The sequence below is a fragment of the Pipistrellus hanaki genome, assembly GCF_964339955.1.
Source record: "Pipistrellus hanaki genome assembly, chromosome: 15".
Lineage (NCBI taxonomy): Eukaryota > Metazoa > Chordata > Mammalia > Chiroptera > Vespertilionidae > Pipistrellus > Pipistrellus hanaki.
The window spans coordinates 49,012,959-49,040,136 of NC_140517.1; the positions used below are offsets into that span (position 1 = coordinate 49,012,959).

Below are 27,178 nucleotides of genomic sequence, written 5' to 3' on the forward strand. Positions count from 1 at the left end.
ACTGGGGATGTGCCCGCAACCAAGGTACATGCCCTTGACCGGAATCGAACCTGGGATCCCAACCCAAGGGTCATGGGTCCGATTCCTGGTCAAGGGCACATACCTGGGTTGCAGGTTCAATCCCTGCCCTGGTCGGGGGGCACGTGCAGGAGGCAACCAATGGATGTGTCTCTCTCACATTGGTGCTTCTCTCTCTCTGTCTCTCTCTCTGTCTCTCTCCACCCCCCTCCCTTGCTTCCATTCTCTCTACAAATCAATGGAAAGAATATCCTCAGATGAGGATTAAAATAAAAACTCGGACACAGCCCTGACCGGTTTGGCTCAGTGGATAGAGCATCGGCCTGCGGACTGAAGGGTCCTGGGTTCGATTCCGGTCAAGGGCATGCACCCTGGTTGCAGGCACATTCCCATTGGGGGGTGTGCAGGAGGCAGCTGATCGGTGTTTCTCTCTCATCTAGCTCTCTATCCCTCTCCCTTCCTCTCTGTAAAAAATCAATAAAAAATATTTAAAAAAATAAATAAAAGTAACGACGCGGACACGGCTTTGGGTTGGGGAGGAGGCGGGGCAGCCGGAGCTGTGAGGCGCAGGATAGGAAAAGCCCGGCGTGCCTTGCGGAGGCTGTCGGTGGGAAAACGGGTGAGGTAGCCAGGGCTGGGGCTGGGAGGACTCCGGAGGCGAGCCGGGAGGGCTGGGGAGCGTCTGTCGCCTCCGGGAACACGCTGGGTGTGAACAGAATGCGACAGAGGCAGGAATAACACCACCGGCACCGCAGTCCCCGCGAGTGAAGAGCCAGGTCATGTAATGGAGTCTTCACCTCCCCTCCCCACGCCATCCCCGAATAAGGTCACGTTCTAGCCTGGCTGGGTAGCGCAGGTGGTTAGCGCATCGTCCCGATACACGAAGGTGGAGGGTTCCATCCCTGGTCAGGGCGGGCACACACAAGAATCAACCAAGGCCCTGGCTGGTGTGGCTCAATGGGTAGAGCGTCCGCCTGCGGACTGAAGGGACCCGGGTTCGATTCCGGTCAAGGGCACACGCAGGAGTTGCGGGCTCGGTCCCCAGGAGGGGGCGTGCAGGAGGCAGCCGGTCCATGATTCTCTCTCATCATGGATGTTTCTGTCTCTTTCTCCCTCCCTTTCTCTCTGAAATCAATAATAAAAAATAAGAAAAAGTGTTTTAAAACATCATTGATGTTTCTCTCTCTCTCTCTCTTTATTTCTCCCTTCCTCTCTGAAATCAATAAAAAAGTATTTAAAAAATAGATTTTATTGATTTTTTACAGAGAGGAAGGGAGAGGGCTAGAGAGTTAGAAACATTGATAAGAGAGAAACATTGACCAGCTGCCTCCTGCACCCTCCCTACTGGGGATGTGTCCACAACCAAGGTACACGCCCTTAACCGGAATCGTACCTGGGACCCTTGAGTCCGCAGGCCGACGCTCTAGTCACTGAGACAAACCGGTTAGGGCAATAAAAAGTATTTTTAAAGAAGGATTGTGTCCCAATAGATTAATAAAGACATTAAGTATTGTGGGGAAGGAAAAAACAATATTGTGGCTAACGGGACGGAAAACATTCAGGGACAGGTTGGAGAGAGAGAAGAGAAGGGACTCTGGAAGAGAGAGGAGAGAGAGAAAGAAAGAGAGAGAGAGAATGAGGTTGAATGAATCAGCTGTTACAGCCTTTCAACGAGCGCCACCTGGAGGCAGCAGGTGAGCCCTGCAGGCAGAAGCGGGAACTGCACCTACAGATGCCCACGGAAGCATTGGTCCTGGGTAACCAAGGGGAGGACCTGCGTTTTCAGGCGGGAGAACTGTTGCAGGGGCGAAAATTGCAGCCTTTGGAGAGAGAAGGGCAGGAGACAGAGCGGAGATAAAGACAAAGCTGACCCAGCCGTCGCTGCTAGCCAGCAGCAGCTCAGTGGCTGGCCTGTGACTAAAGAAAATCAACAGTGCTGGTAAGTCCTGATACCTAGGAGGACTCGGGACTTGCCTTCCGTGTCCCCCAGGGCTCAGGTAAAGAATGAAACCTGTGGGGCGGGTCTGATGGGGTGGGGCAGTGGTCGGCAAACTCATTCGTCAACAGAGCCAAATATCAGCAAGACAATGATTGACATTTCTTTGGAGAGCCAAATTTTTTAAACTTAAACTATATAGGTTGGTATATTTTTTGTTGTTGTTGTTTGTTTTTTAATATATTTGATTTTTTTACAGAGAAGAAGGGAGAGGAATAGAGAGCTAGAAATATCAATCAGCTGCCTCCTGCACACCCTCCACTGGGGATGTGCCCGCAACCAAGGTACATGCTCTTGACCGGAACCGAACCTGAGACCTTTTGGTCCGCAGGCCGACGCTCTATCCACTGAGCCAAACCGGTTTCGGCTACATTTTATTTTTTTTTAAAACTGCATGAAATATGTTGGAAATTCCTATATGAAAATGGGGGTGTATGTGTCCCCCCCCCCCCCAAAAAAAAAGGTTATTAGTTTGAGGGATATGATTTCTTTATAATAATTGATAATAGCTGCAATTTAGGGGCAACCAGAATTCACACACACACACACACACACACACACACACACATATATATATATATATATATATATATATATATATATGTAAATCTGAATATGATATCTGCTCTAACATTGGAGTAATTTTTCTTCATTCAAAAACTGACAGAAGCCAATGAATGGCGAGCTCACATTATAGCTGTTCTGAATATTATAGTAATAAATAAAAGCACTAATAATAATAATAAAAAGAGAATTGTACATTTACTAGAGGCCTGGTGTACAAATTCGTGCACCAGTGGGGTCCCTCGTCCTGCCCTGCAGGATCAGGCTGAAACAGGCTCTCCAATATCTCCCATGCCAGGCTGAGGAATCCCACTGGTGCACAACTGGGGCCAGGGAGAGACAGAGAATGGCTCCAGGGTGTGTCCAGACTAGCTCGCTCAGTCCTGATTGGCCAGACCCCAACAACAAGCTAACCTACTGGTTGGACCATTTGCCCCCTGGTGGTCAGTGCACATCATCATGAGCAGTTGAGTGGCCTTAGCATATCATTAGCATAGTACACTTTGATTGGTTGAATGGACAACTGGACACTTAGCATAGTAGGCTTTTTTATTTTTTTAAGGGGTAATAAATAAATAGCTATTTATTCCACTATTCAAGTAATGGGAAAATTAGCAAGTCTGCGATCACTTTTCTAACTTTTCTTTAAAAAAATATTTTATTGATTTCAGAGAGGAAGGGAGAGGGAGAGAGAGAAACATCAATGATGAGAGAGAGTTATTAATTGGCTGCCTCCTGCACACTCCCTACTGGGGATCAACCCAGGCATGTGCCCTTGGCCGGAACTGAACCTGGGACCCTTCAGTTCTCAGGCCAACGCTCTATCCACTGAGCCAAACCATAAATAATTTCTATTAGAGTCACCTATTTTATTTTTTTGAATATATACTTTTATTCATTTCAAGAGGAAAGGAGAGGGAGAGAGAGAAACATCCACCAGGAGAGAGAATCATGGACGGCTGCCTCCTGCACACCCCTCACTGGGGATCAAGCCCACAACCCGGGCCTTTGCCCTGATCAGGAATTGAATGGTGACCTCCTGGTTTGTAGGTTGAGACTCCACCACGGAGCCACACTGGCCAGGCTGGAATCAACAATTTTAGTCATCAGAAACGTGTCAAACCAGTGTGATAAGAACCAAAATTCCACCCTGGCTAGTTTTGCTCAGCGGATAGAGCATCAGCCTTCAGACTGAAGGGTCCCGGGTTCGATTCCAGTCAAGGGCACATGCCGGAGTTGCGGGCTTGGTCCCAAGATGGGGGCATGCAGGAGGCAGCTGATCTATGATTCTCTCTCATCATGGATGTTTCTATCTCTCTCTCCATCTTCCTTCCCCTCTAAAATAAATAAAAATATTAAAATAAAAAAGAAACAAGGCCATGCAAGGAGGCAGCTGATCAGTGATTTTTATCACCAATGTTTCAATCTCTCTCTCCCTCTCCCTTCCTCTCTGAAATCAATAAAAAGATATTTTTAAAATAAAAAAAGAAACAAAATCCCTTCTCAGACTAGCTGGTGCCAGGAATGATGGCTCAAGAAAGCTGCAAGGAGGGAAGGGAGGCTGGGTTTTGGAAGCAATTAGAAGCAAGAAGAGAAAATTAAAAGAAGAAGAAGAAGAAGCTGTCAGCGCTGTCCCTGGTCCCGCTTCCCGGATGCCGCCTGAGTCATCTCCGCGCCTCTCAGGAGGGACCGCTTCCTCCACACGCTGAGCCAGATGGTCCCGGCAGCTCCCACGCGCCCGCGGGAGAGAACGACTTCCGTGGCGGGAGGAGCAGAGAGCTACTCCACCCCCGCGTCGCTGCTCCCTCCCCGCGGTGACCTTGCCCACCGGGGCTGGTGAGGAGAGTATGCTCCCCCCAGAGGTGGTGCCATTCCTGGGAGCTTCTGGGTGAAGTGGGTGCCAGCACCCCGGGTCCCTGGGCACCCCCACCCAGTGCACACGGGACCTCACGCTCAGAGAGGGACCCTCAGAGAGGGACCTTTGGGGCTTCACGCTCCAAGGTCACTCTTTTGAAGTTATTAATATATATATATATATATATTATATTAATATATATTTTATATATTTTTAATAACTTCAATATATATATTATTGATTTTTTACAGAGAGGAAGGGAGAGGGATAGAGAGCCAGAAACATTGATTAGAGGGAAACATCCATCAGCTGCCTCCTGCGCACCCCTCACTGGGGATGTGCCTGCAACCGAGGTCTATGCCCTTGACTGGAATCGAACCCGGGACCTTTCAGTCTGCAGGCCGATGCTCTATCCACTGAGCCAAACCGGTTAGGGCTCTTTTGGAGTTCTTCATCAGTCATCTTTGCACCTGTGTCTTATTTATTTGAAGATTTTTTTTTTTAAAATTGATTTTTAGACAAGAGAGAGGAAAGGAGAGGGAGAGGGAGAAAAACATCGACGTGAGAGCCAAACCCAGATCGGATGCCCCCTGCACACCCTGTGAAGCATAGTAACCTCCATCTTGGGTAAAAACTGCTGTTTAAAAATTTTAACCCTGCCATTCTGGCTTCTGTAAACGTTTGCTTGCTTAAATAATAGGGGAAAATGAGACCACTCCCATTCCAGAGAGGCCATAGTACAGGGGTCTTCAAACTACGGCCCGCGGGCCACATGCGGCCCGCAGAGGAGTCTGATCCGGCCCGCCAGGTTTTTTGGGCAGTGAGCGCAGCCGAGGTGTTACAGTAGGAATTAGTAGTTCATATAGTCCGGCCCTCCAGCTCTCTGAGGGACCGTGATCTGGCTCCCCCACTTTAAAAAGTTTGAGGACCCCTGCGATGCCCCAGACAGAGCTGGCAGGGCTGGAACTAGACACAGGGCTTTTTCTCAGCCAGTCCAGAAGTCTCGTTCCAAATTTGGAAAACAGAGCTGAACAACGTGTAAATCAGGGAGCCTGCCACCACATTGGGCTGCAGAATTTAAGAAGCAAGATTTCCACTGGGCCCAATAGTACCTGCGAAATGGACAGGACTCCACATAAATCTGGCTTTTTGATCAAGGTGTGTCTTCTGATTTACAATAGAACACCCTGACTGGGGATTGATCCCGCAGCCAGGGTATGCGCCCTGACCAGGAATCAACATGGCAACCTATTGGTGCCCCGGACGACCCACTGAGCCACACAGGCCAGGCCCATTGGTTGATTCTTTCTTTCTTTCTTTTTTTTTTTTTTTTAATAAAATTATGCATCCCAGTGGCATTTTTTTTTAAATTTAATTTTTTTTATTTTATTGATTTTGTACAGAGAGGAAGGGAGAGAGATAGAGAGTTAGAAACATCGATGAGAGAGAGTCATCGATCAGCTGCCTCTTGCATACCCCCTACTGGGGATATGCCCGCAACCAAGGTACATGCCCTTGACCGGAATCGAACCCGGGACCTTTCAGTCCCCAAGCCGACGCTCTATCCATTGAGCCAAACCGGTCCCGGCTGGTTGATTCTTGTATGTGCCCTGATCAGGGATAGAACCCCCAGCACTGGTGTGTCAGGATGGCGTTCTACTTCAGTGGGCGGCAAACCGCGGCTCTTTGGCCCCTGGAGGGTGGCTCTTCCACAAAACACCACGGCCTGGGCGAGTCTGTGTTGAAGAAGTGGCGTTAGGAGAAGTTCACGTTTAAAAACTTTGGCTCTCCGGAGAAATCTCAACCGCTGTGCTGTTGATATTTGGCTCTGTGGACTCACGAGTTTACTGACAATTGTGATAACCAGTTGAGGCACCTGGCGGCTGGGGCTAATTCAGTTCTTATCCTGGCAATTCGTGCAGACTTCGACAAAGCACTGTTCCGGGGCAGGGGCTGGCCAATCCGGCCCGCCGCTTGTGTCTGTAAATAAAGTTTTGTGGGAACGCAGCAGCAGCTACTTGTTCACCCATCAGCCGCAGCTGTGTTCACGCTGCAGCCGCAGCGGCGGGAGAATCTGAGGCCCACGGAGGCGGGAAGGCGGTCCTCTCTGCTCCTCTGCAGTAAAAGTTCGCCCGGCTCTGCTCCGGGGGCCAGCAGGCCCGGGTTTCAGACAGGCTCGGCCTCTGTTATTGGTAAGACTAAAAAATAATAATAATTTCCTTTGATTCACAGCATCTGATTTCCTTTCTCCGATTTCTCTGGAGTAGGCTATGTTTATTGAAAGATAAAGACAGCCGAAACCGGTTTGGCTCAGTGGTAGAGCGTCGGTCTGCGGACTGAAAGGTCCCGGGTTCGATTCCAGTCAGGGGCATGTACGTTGGTTGCAGGCACATCCCCGGAAGGGGGTGTGCAGGAGGCAGCTGGTTGATGTTTCTCTCTCATCAACGCTTCTAGCTCTCTCTCTCTCTCCCTTCCTCTCTGTAAAAAATCAATAAAATATATTTTTAAGAAAGAGGGAGAGAGAGGGGAGGTGGAGAGAGAGAGAGAGAGAGAGAGAGAGAGAGAGAGAGAGAGAGAGAACATCAATTGGTTGCCTCCCACGGGATAAGGTGGGTAGGTTTTAGCTGAAGATAAGACCTGGGGGCTATTCTTTTTATTACTTTTTAAAATATATTTTATTGATTTTTTACAGAGAGGAAGAAAGAGGGATAGAGAGTTAGAAACATCCATGAGAGAGAAACATCGATCAACTGCCTCCTGCACACCCCACACTGGGGATGTACTAGCAACCAAGGTACATGCCCTTGACCGGAATCGAACCTGGGACCTTTCAGTCTGCAGGACGACGCTCTATCCACTGAGCAACACTGGTCATGGCATGGGGCTGTTCTTGTGTGTTTGTTGTAGTAATGGTAGGAGCAGACAGTCTCCTCAGCCATCCGGGTGTCCTGCTGCACAGGTTATAAATGAAAGGCAGGAGAGACACTAGATTTATTTTTTTGGGGCGGGGGAAAGGGAGATTCTGTGTTTAAACCTTCGGTGAGTTGGCTTTCTAGCATCTTCAAAGACAGCACAGCTATTGTCTTTTCCTCAATGGATCCAGGAAGTAAAAAGTCGCCCTTAGCGCTCAGCAAGATGGTAAGTGTGGAATTGTCAGGACCAGCTGCAGGCAGGATCGGAGGCACAGCTGGGTTACATAACAATAACAACGCCAATAATTGGAGACAAGAGATTGAAAACGCTGAATGGTGTTTGAGTGCAGGAGGCAGGGGTCTGAGGCTGTCTCTAGCTTGTTTCCCCCCCCTTAATTTGGTTACATGACTCAGTTCTTTTTGGGATATGCGTGTGTTTATTACTTTACTAGAGGCCCAGTGCACAAATTCGTGCACCAGTGGGGTCCTTCAGCCTGGCCTGTGGGATTGGGCCGAAACCGGCTCTCCGACATTCCCCCTAGGGGTCCCGGATTGGGAGAGAGTGCAGGCCAGGCTGAGGGACCCCATCAGTGCATGATCAGGGCTAGTGAGGGATGCAGGAGTTTGGCTGGGGAGGGACCAAGGGAGGGCTTCAGGGCGTGTCTGGCCCATCTGGCTCAGGCCCGATCAGGGGGGACCCCCGCAGCAAGTTAACCTACTGGTCAGAGCGTCTGCCCCCGGTGGCCAGTGCACATCATAGCCATTGAGCAGACAGCATATTCCACTTTTTTGCTACTGTTATGAATTGTAATGTGAATATCTGTGTTTTCCGATGGTCTTAGGCGACCCCTGTGAAAGGGTCATTCAACCCCAAAAGGGACCGCGACCCACAGGTTGAGAACCGCTGCTGTAGAGCCTGAGACCATCGGAAAACACAGACACTTCCATCATGATTCATTAACAGCAGCAACATGACAGTTATGAAGTGGCAACGAAAATAATTTTATGGTTGGGGGTCACCACAACATGAGGAGCTGTATGAAAGGGTCAAGGCTTTAGAAAGGCTGAGAACCACTGATTTAGAGGAACAAACAGAAGAATATATTTCTCATCTAAAGCTACTCAAGACACAGAGAACTCCCTCCGAGTATAAAGGATGAATTACTCTGAGGAACAGAAAGAACCCTCACCGGTTTGGCTCGGTGGATAGAGCGTCGGCCTGTGGACTGAAGGGTCCCAGGTTCATTTCCGGTCAAGGGCATGTACCTTGGTTGTGGGCACATCCCCAGTGGGGGGTGTGCAGGAGGCAGCTGATCAATGTTTCTCTCTCATCGATGTTTCTAATTCTCTATTCCCCTCCCTTCCTCTCTGTAAAAAAAAAAAAAAAAAAAAAAAAAAAAAAAAAAAAAAATCAATAAAATATGCATTTAAAAATAAAAAGTAAAAGGTACAAAAAGAATGAACATACAGCCCTGGCTGGTATGGCTCAGGGGATAGAGTTTTCCCCCATGGACTGAAGGGGCCCAAGTTTGATTCCGACCCAGGGCACATTCCCGGCGTGGGTGCATGTGGGAGGCAACCAATCCATGTCTCTCTCACATGAATGTTCTCTCTCTCTCTCTCTCTCTCTCTCTCTCTCTCTCTCTCTCTCTCTCTCTCTCTCTCTCTCTCCACCTCTCCTCCCTTTTACTCTCTCTCTGACAATCAATGGGGGGAAGATACCTTCGTGTGAGGATTAACAACAACAAATGATGAAGCTGAATACAACTTATGAGTTGGCAAGGAAGCAGGGGAAGTGGAAACAGGTACCCCCTGGTGGCAACGTAACAGGTGAAACCGCCTTAGCTATGGTTTTCCCTCTCCGAGTGGGATGGAAGGGGGGAATGGAAGGGGAGGATGGAAGGGGGGTACGGCGGAAGGCAGAGTTTACTCCTAAGTCAGTGTGGCTCAGCTGGTGGAGCCTTGTCCTGTGCACCAAGAGGTGGCAGGTTCCGTTCCGGGCTCATGCCCGGGTTGTGGGCTGGATCCCTAGTAGGGGGCGTGCGGAGGCAGCCGATGGATGTTTCTCCTTCTCCCGTCCTCTCTCTCTCAAATAAATAGAAACATTTAAAAAAACAAAACAAAACACAAAAACAACAAACCAAAAACTTAATTTTATTACTATAGATTATGGCCGAGGATACAGAATGACGAGGGTTTCTGTATGTCCAGTCGTCTCAGCCACCTGACCCCCAGCCCCTCCTCCCCCGGGGAGCAGTCCTTCCTCCAGGCCCCGGCCGGCCGGCCTCCTACACGTTCACCGCGGCGCAGTCACAGGCTCCCGGGGGCTCCTCGGCCGGGACCGAAGCTGCCGCCGCTGCCTCAGACGGTGTCTTCCGTTTTCCATCAGCACCCGGCCCCTCCTGGGGGTCTTCCGTCTTCGGAGAAAAGAGATGGGCATTTACTGCTTTTTAAAATATATATATTTTTTATTGATTTTATTGATTTAAAAATACATTTTATTGATTTTTTTACAGAGAGGAAGAAAGAGTTAGAAACATCGATGAGAGAGAAACATCGATCAGCTGCCTCCTGCACACCTCCCACTGGAGATGTGCCTGCAACCAAGGTACATGCCCTTGACCAGAATCGAACCTGGGACCCTTCAGTCCGCAGGCCGACGCTCCATCCACTGAGCCACACTGGTCAGGGCGAACCCACAACTTCTTGATGTACAGGAAGACCCTCTTAGCAGTTGAGCCACCGGGCCAGGGAAAAGCACATGTTTTTAAACGCGATGCTCACTGGCCTCCTAAATGGGAGTCGGGGCACCCTTGGAGCCAGAGCAAGGGCTGAGCCAGGAGGCAGGCAGGGCAGCCAGGGCTGAGGGCGCTGCTGGGGAATTCCGGTGGGGAGAACTCACCGAGAGCGATGAGCTTTCCTGCTGGGACAGATCTGCACTCGAGGGGAAAAAACACAGACTCAGTTCTCAGCCGCAGGAGTCCAACCGTCCTCTTTCTATTCAGAGACTCTCTCCTGGGTCCTGCTATCACTTACCTGAGTCCTCTTGCTCCGGATGACTAGTTGAGAGAGAGAGAGAGAGAGAGAGAGAGAGAGAGAGAGAAACATACATTAAAGTATGGGCTATGGCCCTGACCGGTGTGGCTAGTGGACAGAGCGTCGGCCTGCGGACCAAAAGGTCCCAGGTTCGATTCCGGTCAAGGGCCTGTCCCTTTGTTGTGCGCACATCCCCAATGGAGGGTGTGCAGGAGGCAGCTGATCAATGCGTCTCTCTCATCTATGTTTCTAACTCTCTATCCCTCTCCCTTCCTCTCTGTAAAAATCAATACATTTAAAAAAAAAATAAAGTATGGGATATGGCAGTGACCGGTGTGGCTCCGTGGATAGAGCATCGGCCTGCAGACCAAAGGGTCCCGGGTTTGATTCCAGTCAAGGGCATGTACTTGGTGGCAGGCTCCTCCCCGGCCGGGGCCTTGATAGGGCTCGTGCAGGAGGCAATCAGTCGATGTGTTTCTCTCACATCGATGTCTTCTCTCCGTCTCTCCCTCTCTCTCCCACTCTCCCTAAAAATCAGTGGGAAAATGTCCTCGGGTGAGGATTCACAAAAGATAAATAAAATATAGGTGCCGAAACCGGTTTGGCTCAGTGGTAAAGCATCAGTCTGCGGACTGAAAGGTCCCAGGTTCGATTCCGGTCAAGGGCATGTACATTGGTTGCGGGCACATCCCCAGTAGGGGGTGTGCAAGAGGCAGCTGGTCGATGTTTCTCTCTCATCGACGTTTCTAGCTCTCTATCTCTCTCCCTTCTTCTCTGTAAAAAATAAATAAAATATATTTAAAAAAAAATAAAATATAGGCTATGGAGATTTTGGGAAGGATGTTGGAGAGGCGCGGAGGAAGGTCGCAGCACAGACGGGGAGAGGGAGTTGCGAGGGGGGGACGCGGTGGGGCTGGGCATGAGCCCTGGGGTCTGTGTGGTGGAGTCTCTGAAGGAAGGAGTGTGCGACTTGCAGGTATATCTACCTCTTGGTGGATTCCTCATGGGATGAGCCTGCAAAAACAAAAACAAAACACGGGGTAGGGGGAGGGATTTAATCTGATGAGCGACTCCTCCCCTTCGCTCCCCTTCCCCAGCGGTTTCAACGGGCGCTTCCCTGGACTCACCACTCTGACTGCGCCGGTAGATGAGGAAGACCGTGGGGAAGAGGAGGAAGATGGCGAGGCAGCTGAAGGCGGTGACGAAGATGACCCTGCTGTCTGGGGGGACAGGAGCGGGTCAGGGCCGGTTTCAGAGACCAGGTAAGAGGAGGCAGGTGTAGACAGCGCCTGGGAAGGCACTTGGGCATTTCTTTAATTACCATCAGCTTGAACTCAGGGCGCCAGGTGGAGCCACGTCCTGGGAACATGCTTCCCCAATGAGGCTGGACATGTACTCAGTACTTTTAACTTTGTCCAGGTGATACACATATATATATACAATATATACTAGAGGCCCGGTGCAGGAAGATTCCTGCAAGGATAGGGCTTCCGCCGAAACCGGTATGGCTCAATGGATAGAGCGTCGGCTTGGGGACTGAGGGGTCCCGGGTTCGATTCCGGTCAAGGGCATGTTCCTTGGTTGTGGACATATCCCCAGTAGTGGGTGTGCAAGAGGCAGCTGATCAATGACTCTTTCTCATCGATGTTTCTAACTCTCTATCTCTCTCCCTTCCTCTCTGTACAAAATCAATAAAATATATTTAAAAAAAAAAAAGAAAAAAAGAATAGGGCTTCCTACAGCTGTCTTCACTGCCCCGCCTGCTTCCCTCCCTTCTCCGCCACCGGCATGCTCCTCTGCAGCTCTGCTCCCTTCTGCAGCGCTTGGCTTCCTTCCACACCGTCTTCAGTCTTTGCTCTGTGCCTGGATATGCAGATTAACTGCCATCTTCGTTGGGTTAATTTGCAAACTCGCTCCTGATTGGCTGGCAGGCGTGGCTTGTGGGCATAGCAGAGGTACAGCCAATGTGCATGGTTCTTTTTTTATTAGATAGGACTCGAGGCCCAGTGCATGAAAATTCATGCACTGGAGTGGGGGTCCCTCAGCCCAGCCTGCCCCCTCTCACAGTCCAGGAGCCCTCAGGGGAGGGAGGCAACCCCGTGATCAGGGGGAGGCGAGGTCCCCATCACACCTCTGCTGCTGCCACTGCCCGCAGCGCAAGCCTCAGGCGGCCCTGGTTACCTGAGCCTCAGGCGGCCCTAGGCAGCTTGGCAGCTGCCATATGAGGCTTACCTGTGCCTCAGGCCCGCCCTGGGTGGCTGGGGTGGGGGTGGGGGGGGTGGAGGAGACTGGGGGACTCAAGGCAGGCGCCCTGGTGGACTGAGGGGGATTGGGTGCTGCCATCTTGTGGCTGTGGGTGCCACCATCTTTGCAGGTGGGGCAGTCAATTAGCATATTCCCTCCTTATTGGCTGTTGGTGCTGCCATCTTTGTAACACCGTGAGGGTCAATTAGCATACCTCCTCTTTATTAGGATATTTAAAAAATATTTTTATTGATTTCAGAGAGGAAGGGAGAGCAAGAGAGAGATTGAGACATCGATGAGAGAGAATCATTGATCGGCTGCCTCCTGCATGCCCCCTGCTGGGGATTGAGCCTGAAACCCGGGCATGTGCCCTTGACCAGAATGAAACCCAGGACCCTTTAGTTCACAGATGAAGCTCTATCCGCTGAGCCAAACCAGCTAGGGCTAAAATATATTTTTTATTGATTTCAGAGAGAAAGGGAAAGAGAGAGAGAGAGAGAGAGAGAGAGAGAGAGAGAGAGAGAGAGAGAGAGAGAGAGAGAGAGAGAGAAACATCAATGATGAGAAAGTATCATTGATTGGCTGCCTCCTGCACGCCCCCTACTGGGGACCAAGCCCACAGCCCAGGCGTGTGCCTCACTGGGACCGTTATACCCACACTTTCTGTGGCTGCAATTGCTCTGCCGACCCTTCTCTCTGTAGCTCATCCGACATTCCGTGGGTGCCTTCGTGCTGTTCAAGACTTAGTTCAAACATCATCTCTGTGCAACCATATGCCTGACGAACTGTGACCTCCTGGCTCAGAGGTCAATGCTCAACTGTTGGGGTGACAGTGGTTCACAGATGATACAGGTTTCGGGTGTACAATTCTGCAGCACACCACCTGTGTGGTATATTATATTGTGTATGCACTACCCCAAGGCAAGCCTCCTTCCATCACCACTCACCCCCCCCAACCCTCTCCTACCTTCCCCCACCTCCCTTTTAAGACAGTAGGCCCTAGCCAGTGTGGCTCAGTGGATAGAGCATTGGTATGGGAACTGAAAGATCCCAGATTTGATTCTGGTCAAGGGCACATGCCTGGGTTGTGGGCTTGATCCCCAGTGGGGGATTTGCAGGAGGCAGCCGATCCATGATTCTCTCTCCTCATGGATGTTTCTCTCTCTCTATCTCTTCCTTCCTCTCTGAAATCAATAAAAATATATTAAAAAAAAAAAAAGAAGACAGTAGGTATTGAGCATTCTCACCCAAGGTGGGGGCGGGGGGAAAGGAGGAAAATATATGAGGTGAGAAATGTGTTCATGAGCTCCATGGGGGAAACCCTTTCACAACGTATGCTTATATCACATTAAATATCCTAACATTTTATTGTCAGTTATGCCTCCATAAAGCTGAGGGAGGTAAGACTGCTAAGGTGGAGAGAGGAGAAACCATGGCGAGTGCTGGCTCCAGCACCCGGTGGGGGGTCTGCCTGCCGGTGCGGGGTCCCACCCAGGGTCCCGCCTGCACCCACCTCCCTCCGTGACAGATGCTGTTGTCGTTCCCTCACCCATGTTCCCTGACTGTTTGCCATTTTCACACACCACAGATCACGCCTCTTTCCCCTTCCTACGTGAACATTTGCATCTGGAAGGATCCCAAACGCCTTGGCATTTATGTGCCTAGAGGTCCCTCCCTCCCTTCCCTTTCCATCTTTCTTCTTTCCTTTTCCTTCCCCCCCCCTCTTTTCCTCCCTCCCTCCCTTAAAACCTCACCTGAGGATATTTTCCCAATAATTTTTAGAGAGTGGAAGGGAGGAAGGGAAAGAGAGAGAGAAACATCAATGTGAGAGACACATCAATCCGTGGCCTCCTGCATGTGCCCCGACCTGGTCCAGGGATCGAACCAGCAACCCAGGTACGTGCTCTTGACCAGGAGTCAACACAGATACATGCCCTTGACCACGCCCTTCGGTGCGAGGGCTGGTGCTCTAACCACGGACCCACACCAGCCAGAGCAAGGCCACCCCTTTAGCAAGGACTAGTCTCACTCCCTGGCCTCTGGTGCTTGTGCCTTTCTGTCTCCTGTGCTTTCTTGTGGGACTGAGCAGAGGGACGGACACATCCCACCGTTGCTTTGCCTCTTTCCCTCCAAATCCCCCTTCCCTGCTCCCAATATCACTTTTTAAAAAAATATATATTTTATTGATTTTATACAGAGAGGAAGGGAGAGAGATAGAGAGTTAGAAACATCGATGAGAGAGTGTCATCGATCAGCTGCCTCTTGCACACCCCCTACTGGGAATATGCCCGCAAGCAAGGTACATGCCCTTGACCGGAATCGAACCTGGGACCCTTCAGTCCCCAAGCTGACTCTCTATCCATTGCGCCAAACCAGTCCCGGCCCAATATCACTTTTGCCATCATATTTAAGGGTTTGCTTCTGGTGGCACCGAACCCAGGAGACCCTCAAAAGCGACGATTCTACCAGGGCGTCCGTGTGGCTGTAGGCACACGGGCAGGAACAGCTAGTTGTTCCTGGGTCCTGGATGGAAGCAGAGAAACATCGGCCCTGCTTATCCTTTTTCTTCTCTCCCCCCCCCCCCCTGCAGCCTGCAGTTCCTCTCACTGAGCAACGTGCTAGAAACGAGAAGCAGAGTATTGCAAAATTGTCCCCTTCCGGGGGCCCTGCAGCCCGATGCGCTGGGTTTGCCCCGAGATGTCCACACATCCTGGTGGAATTGCACTAACGGCCGAAGTGAATGACAGAGAGTCTATGCAGCTGGAGCGACCTGATGGAGCGATGGGACAGAGTGTGGCACAGGCACCGGAAAGGAAGTGACAGGCCCGAGGCAGAAAGCTGGCCTTGTGTCCCAGTGACGTGGTGAAATTCCTTATCGGTCTGCAAGGATGGGAGCGCAGAGTCCCTTCGGGCAGCCTCCAGGCAGGCATACCCAGGCTGTGGGCATCATATCTGTGCTTAAAGATCTGTTACTCTGTTTAGAATTGTAGTGGTTCAGCTGTGGCTGGTGTGACTCAGCGGAGAGAGCATCAGCCTGTAGACTGAAGCGTTCCAGGTTCGATTCCGGTCAGGGGCATGTACCTCGGTTGCAGGCTCCTTCCAGACCCGGGTCCTTGTTGGAGCTCGTGCAGGAGACAACAGATCGATGTGTGTCTCTCTCACATCAATGTTTCTCTCTCTCTCTCTCTCTTCCACTCTTTCCAAAACTCAATGGGCAAATATCCTCGGGTGAGGATAAACCAGTAAACCAATAAAATGCTAACCTCCCATTATTGTAGACTGGAGGCCCATTGCAGGAAGATTCCTGCAAGAATTGGGCTTCCCTCCCAGCTGCCACTTCCCCTTGCTTTCCCTCCCTCTTCCTTGTACACTGTCATCAGTCTTCCCTCCGCGCCCAGTGTATGCAAATTAACCACCATCTTTGTTGGGTTAATTTGCATACTTGCTCTGATTTGCTGGTGGGCATAGTGGAGTGGTGGCCAATTTGCATGTTCCTCTTTTATTAGTGTAGATCACATGTGTCAAACACAAGGCCCGCGGGCCAAATCCAGCCCGCCAGGCCTTGCAATGTGGCCTGCACCGCGCTGTCATCACTGCACTCCGCTGTCAGTTTATGACATTGTCAGTTTATGACTGTTCAGTAAACCATTCGGCCCGTGATTTAGGCTGGATTTTAGATTTTGGCCCCTTCTCTGATTGAGTTCGACACCCCTAGTGTAGATAGAAAAAAAAAAAAAAAGGAATAAAAAAGAATTGTGGTCCTGACTGGTTTGGCTCAATGGATAGAGGGTCGGCCTGCAGACTGAAAGGTCCCAGGTTCGATTCCATTCTAGGGCATGTACCTTGGTTGCAGGCATATCTTCAGTGGGAGATGTGCAGGAGGCAGCTGATCGGTGTTTCTCTATCATGGATGTTTCTAACTCTATCCCTCTCCCTTCCTCTCTGTAAAAAATCAATAAAATATATATTAAAAAAAAAAGAATTGTCGTGTTTTAAGTATGAACTCAGGAAGTACATGTTAAGAAGTGGCATGCACACCCACTTGGCTGGCTATCATACAAGGAAAGGAAATTAGTGAGGGTTGGCAGGAGATACTGTAGAGGGAGCCATGTATATGGCGAGAAGGTAAAACGGCCCAGCCACTTTGGCAAACAGCCTGGCAGGTCCTCCAACAGTTAAACACAGAGTTACCACACGTCCCAGCAAGCCTACTGGTGGGTAGAACTTAGTTGAAGGAGGAACTAGGACGCTTGCACATCCTGTTCCTGGCGGCATTGAACCTAAGACCTGGCCAGATAGCTCAGTTGGTTAGAGCAGTGGTTGGCAAACTCATTAGTCAACAGAGCCAAATATCAACAGTCCAACAATTGAAATTTTTTTTTGAGAGCCACATTTTTCAAACTTAAACTTCTTCTAGTGCCACTTCTTCAAAATAGACTTGGTATTTTGTGGAAGAGCCACACTCAAAGGGCCAAAGAGCCACCTGTGGCTCACGAGCCACAATTTGCCAATCACTGGGTTAGAGCATTATCCTCATACTCCAAGGTTGTAGGTTCAATCCCTGGTCAGGGCAGATATAAGAATCAACCAATGTACCCTAGCCTGTTCTAAGTTCTACCCACGAGTAGGAGGAACAAAGTTGATACCTCCTACTTTGTTCTTTCTCAGGATTCTTTGACATAGAGCGCCAGCTTGCAGACTGACGGGTCCCAGGTTTAATTCAGGTCAAAGGCACATGCCCAGGTTGTGGGCTCGATCCTCAGTAGCAGGCATGCAAGAGGCAGCTGATCCATGATTCTCTTTCTATCTTTCTTTCTCTTCCCCTCCCTTTCTCTTTGAAAGAGAAACACCACATGACCTCACTCATTTGTGGATAATAAAGAACATTATAAACTGATGAACCAAAAGATAGATATAGAGACAGTATATCAACAAGTAGACTGTCAAATTGCAGCGGGGAGGAAGATCTGGGGGAGATAATACAATAGATCAACTGAAGGACTTGTATACATGCATATAAGTACAACCAATGGACACAAAACTCTGGGGCAGGAGGGGATGTGTGGGAGGGAGGGAGGGGGGCAAAAAAAATCAATAAAATATATTAAAAAAAAAAAATAAAAATAAATAAATAAATAAAAATGTATTTTTTTAAAAAAAGAATCAACCAATGAATACATTAATGGAACACTAAACTGACGTTCCTCTCCCTCTCCCTTCCTTTTAAAAAATCAATCCACCAATAAAACTACCCAAAGCCCTAATTTTTATAAGCATCCCTGAGGACAGAACCTTAGGCAATTCTTCATGGAAAAAGCAACATCAGAGAAAAAGAATTTAATATTCCCCTATTGTTGATAACTTTCAAGTGTTATCGAGACCTTGATCATACATATCGCCAAAATACCTCAACTTTTTGGGTCCTGATCCCGGGCCCCAAACCAATCACATAAACTCACCCAAAGTTTTTCATTATGAAAGAATGGAGGCCCAGTGCACGAATTTGTGCACAGAAGGGGTTCCTTGGCCTTGGCCAGCTATGGGGTCTGATGGGGGCTGATGGAGGCTGGTTGGCCAGGGGGAGGGACCTTGGGAGGTCCCAGTTGTGGGAGATTGGCTGTGGGAGCATACTGACCATCATGGGGCAGCTCCTGCGTTGAACATCTGCCCCCTGGTGGTCAGTGCGCATCATAGCTACCATCCCGTCCTCTGGCTGTAAAGGTTGTTTAGGCTTTTATATATGTAGTTGGCAGACAATGCACCTCGTGATGTATTAAATCACCAGGATTTCGGCTTAGAAGTCTTCTCCCCCCAAACGCAGTAGTTCCTCCCAAAGCATGAGAAAGTGTGCGTTACGGTTCCCCCTGGGCCTTTCGATGAACAGGGATCCCCTGCCTCGGGAGGCGGATATCATCGGTAAAAAACACCTGTAATCATCTTACCTGTTTTTGCTGAGGGAGCTCCAGGTCTGTCGTGGTTATCTAGAAAACAGGACGCAGAAAACACAGTCATCGCGATGACATGGCGATCTCGGGGGCGTGAGTGCTCATGTTCTACTAAAGGCCCGGAAGCAGAGAAGAAGAGAATCTCACTGGGCCTCCGAATGAGGGTCAGTATTACTCTTAATACGCCTGGAGTTTGATATGATTATTTCAATTTTAATTGATTGATTTTTAGAAAGAGAGAGAAAAAAAACACTGACTTGTTGTTCACCCATCTATGCATTCATGGGTGCCCAGACTGGGGATCGAACCCACAACCTTGGCATATCGGGATGATGCTGTGTAACCAAATGAAACTCATCATTGATGTTTCAATATCTCCCTCCCTTTCCATTCCTCTCTGAAAGAGATAAAACTATATTTTTTAAAAATGAAAAAAATAAAATTAGGGAGTGTTGATACTTCCAACTATTGAATATGTTCATTTTCAGGATGCTTTAATACCGTCCCACTGCCCTGGCCAGGTAGCTCAGCTGATCAGAGCATCATCTGGGTACACCAGGGTTACACGTTTGCTCCCCAGTCAGGGCACATTCAAGAACCAACCAGTGGCCCTGACTGGTGTGGCTCAGTTGGTTGGGCCTCGTTCCATGTACCCGGAGGTTGCTGGTTCAATTCCTGGTCAAGGGCACATGCCTGGGTTATAGACTTGATCTCATGTAGTGGGCATGCAGGAGGCAGCTCTCACACTGATGTTTCTCTCTATCTCTCTCCCTCTCTCCCTCTTCCTTTTCTCTAATATTTTAAAGAATAAACTATTCTTTTTAATTATATATATATATATATATATATATATATATATATATATATAATTGATTTTTTTACAGAGAGAAAGGGAGAGGGATAGAAGTCAGAAACATCAATGAGAGAGAAACATCGATCAGCTACCTCCTGCACACCCCCCACTGGGGATGTGCCTGCAACCAAGGTACATGCCCCTTGACTGGAATAGAACCTGGGACCCTTGAATCTGCAGGCCGACGCTCTATACACTGAGCCAAAGCAGTTAGGGTAAGAATAAACTATTCTTTAAAAATAAAGAGTAAAATACAAAAACAAAAGAATAAACCAGTGAATGCATAAATACGTGGAAAAACAAATCAGTTTCTCCCCCCCCCCCTCTCTCTCTCTCCTCTCTCTCTCTCTCAAATTAATAACTAAATATTTAAAAAATAAATAAAACACTGCCCCACATCCAGATCATTGAGACCTACTCAGGAGCCCGGATGACAGGCTCATCCCCACACTCCGTTCCCATTTCCCCATTTCCCCACTTTCAAGGTGTGGCACCTGTTTGTCTGTTTCCTGGATTCCTTCTTCCCTGCCGGGACTATCACAAGACAAGGAACACGTACTCCGAGGAGAGAAGCCCAGGCTGCCTGCTTACCTGTGACCTCCAGGTGCAGGTGCTCGCTCTCCTCTGACCACGCGTGGGAGCCCGCGGTCTTGTAGGCACAGAAGTACCTCCCGGCGTGCTCGGGCCCCAGGTGCGTGAGGAGGAATTCGGTATCGTGTCCCGCTGAGCTCCGCTCCCGCCTGTACCCCGGGGCCTGCCACTTCCCCAGCAGGAACGTCACGTTCTGCAAGGGACCCTGGCACTTCAGGGTCACGTTCCCGCCGCGTCCGACCACTGATCCCGGCAAGGCGTGGAGCGAGGGCCTGGGGAGGGTGTCTGGAAAGAATTCAGGGTTAGGCAGACTGTTTATCTTTTTAATTTTATTTTTTCAACTACAGTTTATATTCAATATGTTAGATTAGTTTCAGGTGAACAACATGTGGCTAGACCCGTGGTAGGCAAACTGCGGCTCGCGAGCCACATGCGGCTCTTTGGCCCCTTGAGTGTGGTTCTTCCACAAAATACCACGGCCTGGGCGAGTCTATGTTGAAGAAGTGGCATTAGAGGAAGTTTAAGTTTAAAAAAATGTGGCTCTCCAAAGAAATTTCAATCGCTGTACTGTTGATATTTGGCTCTGTTGACTAATGAGTTTGCCGACCACTGGGCTAGACAATCATATATTTTACTTGACTCTTTAATTTTTTTTTTTTTTTTAAAGAATAGCTCACTGATTCTTAGAGGGAGAAGGAGAGAAACATCGATATGAGAGTACAACATCGATCGGCTGCCTCCTGCACACCCCCCCACCCGGGATTGAGCCCACAACCCGGGCAAATGCCCTGACAGGGAATTGAACCGGCAACCCTTTGGTGCATGGGAAACACGTCTGTTTGTAGATGGATGCTGAATTTCTGTTGTTGAAGGGAGGGACAAACACAAGGAATGTCTTTTGCCGCCATGATGCTTAGTTGGATTTTTAAAATTCCTTTTTCAATGTATCATGGCTCTGGGATTCCCATTTTCATTGGAGCAAAAATAATACACTCAGTTCTGTCTATAGGATCAGAGTGCCATACTGTGACCTGGAGTCACTCCAGGCTTTATGATGATGAGGGAAGAATTTAGGAGTGATCCTGATGGGGGGACATGCATGTAAGAGAAATGGAATTACAGTTGTTTAATAGCTACTCACTATAAAATGTTGATTTTCTCACAGACCCTTGGAAACTGGAGGAGGACAGGACCTGGGGATAAAGCAGCCCAGAGACCTATTTGAAGGTCAGCGTTCGGGGCTAATCTTTGCAAGGACAACGAGAGAAGGCAGACCCCGGCCCGGCCAGCATGGCTCAATGGTTGAAGATCAACCTATGAACTAGGAGGTCATGGTTTGATTCCTGGGCGGGGCATATGGCCAGGTTGTGGGCTCAATCCCAGTGGGAGTGTGCAGGAGACAGCCAATTGACGATTCTCTCTCATCCTTGATGCTTCTATCTCTTTTTCTCTCTCCTTTTCTCTCTGAAATCAGAGAGAAACATGCTAATTAGACCGAATGTCCTTCTAGACCAGTGGTTCTCTACATTCCTAATATCTCGACCCTTTAATACAGTTCCTCACGTTGTGACCCCCCCCCCCAACCATAACATTATTTTCGTTGCTACTTCATAACTAATTTTGCTACTGTTATGGATCGTGATGAAATATCTGTGTTTTCCAATGGCCATGGGCGACCCCTGTGAAAGGGTGGTTCGACCCCCAAAGGGGCCATGACCCACAGGTTGAGAATCGCTGTTCTAGACAAAGCCAGGGCTGCCAGGGGAGCCTGGGTCCCGGGTGCCAGAGAGAAGCTGGTGCTGGCAGCTTGGGGAAGGAAGGCCTAGTCTTGCACAAATTCGTGCATCAGGCCTTTAATATAAATATATTTTTTTTAAAAATAACTAAAAATTAAAAATAAACACACACTGTCCCACATCCACATCATGGATGACAGGCTCGTCCCCACACTCAGTTCCCATGTCCCCATTTCCCCACACGCGGGGTGTGGCACCTGTCTGTCTGTTTCCTGGATTTCTTCTTCCCTGCCGGGTCCCCTCACAGGACAGGGAGCATGTGCTCCAAGGAGAGAAGCCCAGGCTGGCTGCTCACCTGTGACCTCCAGGTGCAGGTGCTCGCTCTCCTCTGACCAGGCGTGGGAGCCCGCGGTCTTGAAGGCACAGAAGTACCTCCCGGCGTGCTCGGGCCCCAGGTGCATGAGGAGGAATTCGGCATCGTGTCCCGCTGAGCTCCGCTCCCGCCTGTACCCCGGGGCCTGCCACTTCCCCAGCAGGAACGTCACATTCTGCAAGGGACCCTGGCACTTCAGGGTCACGTTCCCGCCGCGTCCGACCACTGATCCTGGCAAGGCATGGAGCGAGGGCCTGGGGAGGGTGTCTGGAAAGGATTCAGGGTTAGGTAGACTGTTTATCTTTTTAATTTTATTTTTTCAACTACAGTTTATATTCAATATGCTAGATTAGTTTCAGGTGTACAGCATGTGGCTAAACCATCATATTTTACTTTTTAAATTTATTTTATTTTATTTTTAATATATTTTATTGATTTTTTACAGAGAGGAAGGGAGAGAGATAGAGAGTTAGAAACATCGATGAGAGAGAGTCATTGATCAGCTGCCTCTTGCACACACCCCACTGGGGATGTGCCCACAACCAAGGTACATGCCCTTGACCGGAATCGAACCCAGGACCTTTTAGTCCCCAAGCCGACGCTCTATCCATTGAGCCAAAACGGTTTTGGCTAAATTTATTTATTTATTTATAATATATTTTATTGATTTTTTACAGAGAGGAAGGGAGAGAGATAGAAACATCGATGAGAGAGAGTCATCGATCAGCTGCCTCTTGCACACCCCCTACTGGGGATATGCCTGCATATCCAAGGTACATGCCCTTGACCGGAATCAAACCCGGGACCCTTTAGTCCCCAAGCCGACACTCTATCCATTGAGCCAAACCGGTCTCGGCTAAATTTATTTTTTACAGAGAGGAAGGGAGAGGTATAGAGAGTTAGAAATATCAATGAGAGAGAAACATTGATCAGCTGCCTCCTGCACACCCCCCACTGGGGATGTGCCTGCAACCAAGGTACAGGTCCTTGACCGGAATCAAGCCCGGGACCTTTCAGTCCCCAAGCCGACGCATTGAGCCAAACCGGTTAGGGCAACTCTATCTTTTTTTTTTTTTTTTTTTTTTTTTAGGAATAGATCATTGATTCTTAGAGGGAGAAGGAGAGAAACATCAATGTGAAAGTAGTAGATCGATCAGCTGCCTCCTGCACACTCCCCACTGGGGATCGAGCCCATAACTAGGGCAGGTGCCTGACTGGGGATTGAATCAGCAAGTCTTTGATATACAGGATGACATACAATTAATGGAGCCATATCAGGGCTTGACTCTATCTTGATGACCATGAACACTCTCTTAGAATTCAGAGGATTAAAGGGAAAAGGTCATATGACTCAACCATAAGGACAGGAATGAGAACTTACCATTTGCAACAACATGGGTGGACCTGGAGGGTATGATGCTAAGTGAAATAAGCAGACAGAGACAGATACCATACGATTTCACTTACATGTAGAATCTAAAGACAAAATAAATGAACAAACAAAAGAGAAACAAACTCATAGATTCAGAGAATAGACTGACAGCTGTCAAAGGGGAAGGTGTTGGGGGACTGGGTGAAAAAGATGAAGGTATTAAGAAGTACAAATTGGCCAAAACCGGTTTGGCTCAATGGATGGAGCATTGGTCTGCGGACTGAAGGGTCCCGGGTTCGATTCCGGTCAAGGGCATGTACCTTGGTTTGCGGGCATATCCCCAGGAGCGGGTGTGCAGGAGGCAGCTGATTGATGATTCTCTCTCATTGATGTTTCTAACTCTCTATCCCTCTCTTTTCCTCTCTGTAAAAAATCAATAAAATATATTTAAAAAAAAAAAAAAAAAGAAGTACAAATTGGCAGTCACACAACAGTCCCCGGGATGCAGAGTACAGCACAGGGAATATAGTCAGTAATATTGTAATAACTGTGTATGGTGCCAGGTGGGTACTAGACTTATGGGGGGGGGGTCATTTTATCTATGCATATAATAAAAGGGTAATATGCTAATTAGAGCGGGTTGACCAGACATCTTTCGGTTGTCCTGCCTTCCTTCTGGACAAAGCCATGGTGGCGGGAGGCCAAGGTGGTTAGGGGCGATCAGGCTAGCAGGGGAGAGCAGTTAGGGGCGATCAGACCAGCGGAGGGCAGTTAGGGGCGATCAGGCAGGCAGGCAGGCAGAGGAGTTAGGAGCAATCAGGCAGGCAGACTGGTGAGTGGTTAGGAGCCAGCCGTCCCGGATTGTGAGAGGAATGTCCGACTTCCAGTTTAGGCCTGATCTCTGCAGCATTTGGACATCCCCTGAGGGGTCCCAGATTGGAGAGGGTGCAGGCTGGGCAGAGGGACTACCCCCGCCCATGCATGAATTTCATGCACTGAGCCTCTAGTAAGGTATATAAAAGTCTAATCACTATACTGTACACCTGAAACTAATGTAATATTGTATGTCAACTGTACTTGAAAATATTTTTTTTAAAAATCATGGGACTTGGGATATAAAAACAGAGTTTATGTGAAAGACAACTCACCATTCTTGTGCTCATCATCATAGCCCAGACAGAGCCCTGGAAGAGAAAACCTCATGAGAGACACATGATGTGTTGTCTTGGAGTACAAATGAGACAGATGCTTGGCTAATTAGAAAAACAACCATGTATATTTATTAATTTCAGAGAGGAAGGGAGAGTAGAAACATCAATGAGAGAGAATCATTGATCAGCTGCTTCCTATATGCCCTCCACTGGAGATCAAGCCTGCAACCCAGGCGTGTGCCCTGACCAGGAATAGAACTGTGATCTATTAGTTTATAGATTGATGCTCAACCACTGAGCCAAGCCAGCCAGGTTTGACTAATTTGTTAAACATTGGCTGTGTTCCTTCCAAGTATTTCCCTGTGCATTTTTTGTTTGTTTGTTTGTTTTTAACTTTAATTCTTATCCCATTCTTTGTCCTTCAACAGAAGTTATGTTTCTGGATAGCCTTCTAGGAACGCTTTCAGATTGATTGCATTGGAGATTGTAACAAAGCTTTTATGATAAGGACTTCTTTTGCCACCTAGAAATCCTTGATTCTTAAATCTTTGTACCCTGACCTACGATTTTCTCGGGTTGCATTGTTTATCCTTACCACTTTCATGCTGCAATGGTTATCTGATCATGGTGTGTCAGAAAGAGTTTTCTCCCTCCACCACACGGAGAGAGTTTGTGGTACAGGAACTGAAAATGGGGAGGGTGAGGTCAGTCTCTTGACTACCCAGCTATTCTGCCCCACAGCTGGAGGTCCAGGGAATGGTGTCTAGAGCCGCCTCTGAAGTTCAAGTGGGTGGGGGAGGAGTATTACCCCACAGGGAAGGGCTATACCCAGAAGGAGGAAGGAACTGGGGCAGATAAGTCCTGGTATCCTCTCCACACACCCAGCTCACCCAGGAGGTGCTGGGGCTCGGGAGGTGGAGCTATCGGTTCAAAGTTGAGAGCCCAACCCCAGGTTATCATCCAGGTCGTTCTGTTTGCAGGCTGTGGTCTGTTTGCATTATGCTCAAAGTGGAAGACAATTAAAACCAGGCCGAGAATAGGAAGTTTTCTTCTTTGTTTACTTATTTTTTTATTTTTTTGTTAATCTCCACCTGAGGATATTTTCCCATTGATTTTTAGAGAGAGAGGGAAAGACAGAGAGAAACATCGATGTGAGAGAAACACATGGACTGGTTGTCCCCTGCACGAGCCCGGACCAGGGCCCAGGCAAGGGAGGAGCCTGCAACTAAGGTAACCTGCCCTTGACCTGAGTCAAGCCCTGGGGACCCTTCAGTCTGCAGGCCAACTCTCTATCCACTGAGCCAAGCCAGCTAGGGCAGAAATTTTCTTTTTAAGCCCCATCCCCAGGCATTGTTCTTCCCTCTAGTTCTGTTTTGTAACCAAACCCATTGCTTCTCACATCCTGTGAACCCTGCCCTTGCTATCCGCCAATGGAACATTCATGGCAAGACTGCGGTGTTTAGAGGGTCCATGTTTGGAGATCCCATCCGAGCGTGGAATTTCTCAGCTGGCTAAACAGAGGGCGTGGTCCCCACAGACTCTGAGCCTTGGGTTCCTCATCAGCTTGTGCTAATATTAGAATACAGGCATGTGCACAGCCCACAGAACTCCGACGGGTGGCCTGTATCCAACACGCAGACGTCATCAATCATTTCTGTGTTTGCCATGTTTCCCATGATGTCCCCTCCTCCACCCTCTCCACCAAGAATTTTCTCACAGATCCAACCCCATCCCTCTCGGTCCTGGATACTCACCGAGGCAAAGCAGGGACAGGAATCCTGTGATCATAGCGTCCCTTCCGCCCAGACCAGGATCCCGGCTTCAGTTTTACAGTTAAAAGAAAGAAGGGGGAGCTTGGGGTGACCCAAGCTCTCCAGCTGCCCACCGAGCCAACCCCAGGATGTGTGGGGAGACGTACCGTTATGACCCTCCGGTTCTGCACACCACCTGGTGTGCAGTTTCCTTCTCGCAACCCACTCAGGAAGCCAGAAGCCGTCAATGACAACATCTTCCCCATAGACCCGGGGTGTGTGGCGACGGCTCCGCCCACCCCAAGGTCTGGCTCTTCTCCTTTGAAGTCCTGCGCGAGACATTTCTTTTTTTTTTTTTTTTTAGAAACAGCAAAATAGGAAGTGGTATACAGAGTTCTTCTGGTGCACTTGGGCCAAGTCTGGGCGGGCAGCAAAAGTAGGACGCATGGTCTCCTGCAGGCGAGCAGAGGTCATCAAGCCGCCCACCCCGCTCTGCGCATGCGCACCCCCCAACACCGGCCGCCTTCCACGCATGCTCACTCTGGGAGTCCAGAGCGCGCTGTGCGTGCAGCGTGCGCCTCCAGGGATCTGTGCGTGCGCTCTGTCTGCAGGCACGTGCTCCCCTGCACGCTGCTGCTCCTCACGCACGACGTCCTCCAGGCAGGCACGCAGCTCCCACGCAGTCTTCTACACACCAATCACAACACACGCTGCTCCCACGTACGTAAGTACGTTCCCCACGCACGCACGCTGTCTCCCAGGCGCTCACCTGGCTGGCCAG

At 49.2% G+C, this 27,178-nt stretch overlaps 1 protein-coding gene across 1 annotated transcript; it reads right to left on the reverse strand.

Annotated features, from left to right (window-relative positions):
- Positions 1-9,479: 9,479 nt before the first annotated feature.
- Positions 9,480-26,963, reverse strand: VSTM1 (V-set and transmembrane domain containing 1). The gene is made up of 12 exons (XM_084906196.1): positions 26,938-26,963; positions 26,565-26,850; positions 26,401-26,465; positions 24,644-24,679; positions 22,106-22,390; positions 20,015-20,299; positions 18,568-18,606; positions 11,509-11,601; positions 11,368-11,395; positions 10,382-10,404; positions 10,248-10,279; positions 9,480-9,762 (listed from the first exon to the last, which is right to left on the reverse strand). The coding sequence occupies exons 3-12, from the start codon at positions 26,432-26,434 to the stop codon at positions 9,634-9,636; spliced, it is 984 nt and encodes a 327-aa protein (XP_084762322.1). The 5' UTR covers positions 26,435-26,465; positions 26,565-26,850; positions 26,938-26,963; the 3' UTR covers positions 9,480-9,633.
- Positions 26,964-27,178: the final 215 nt, after the last annotated feature.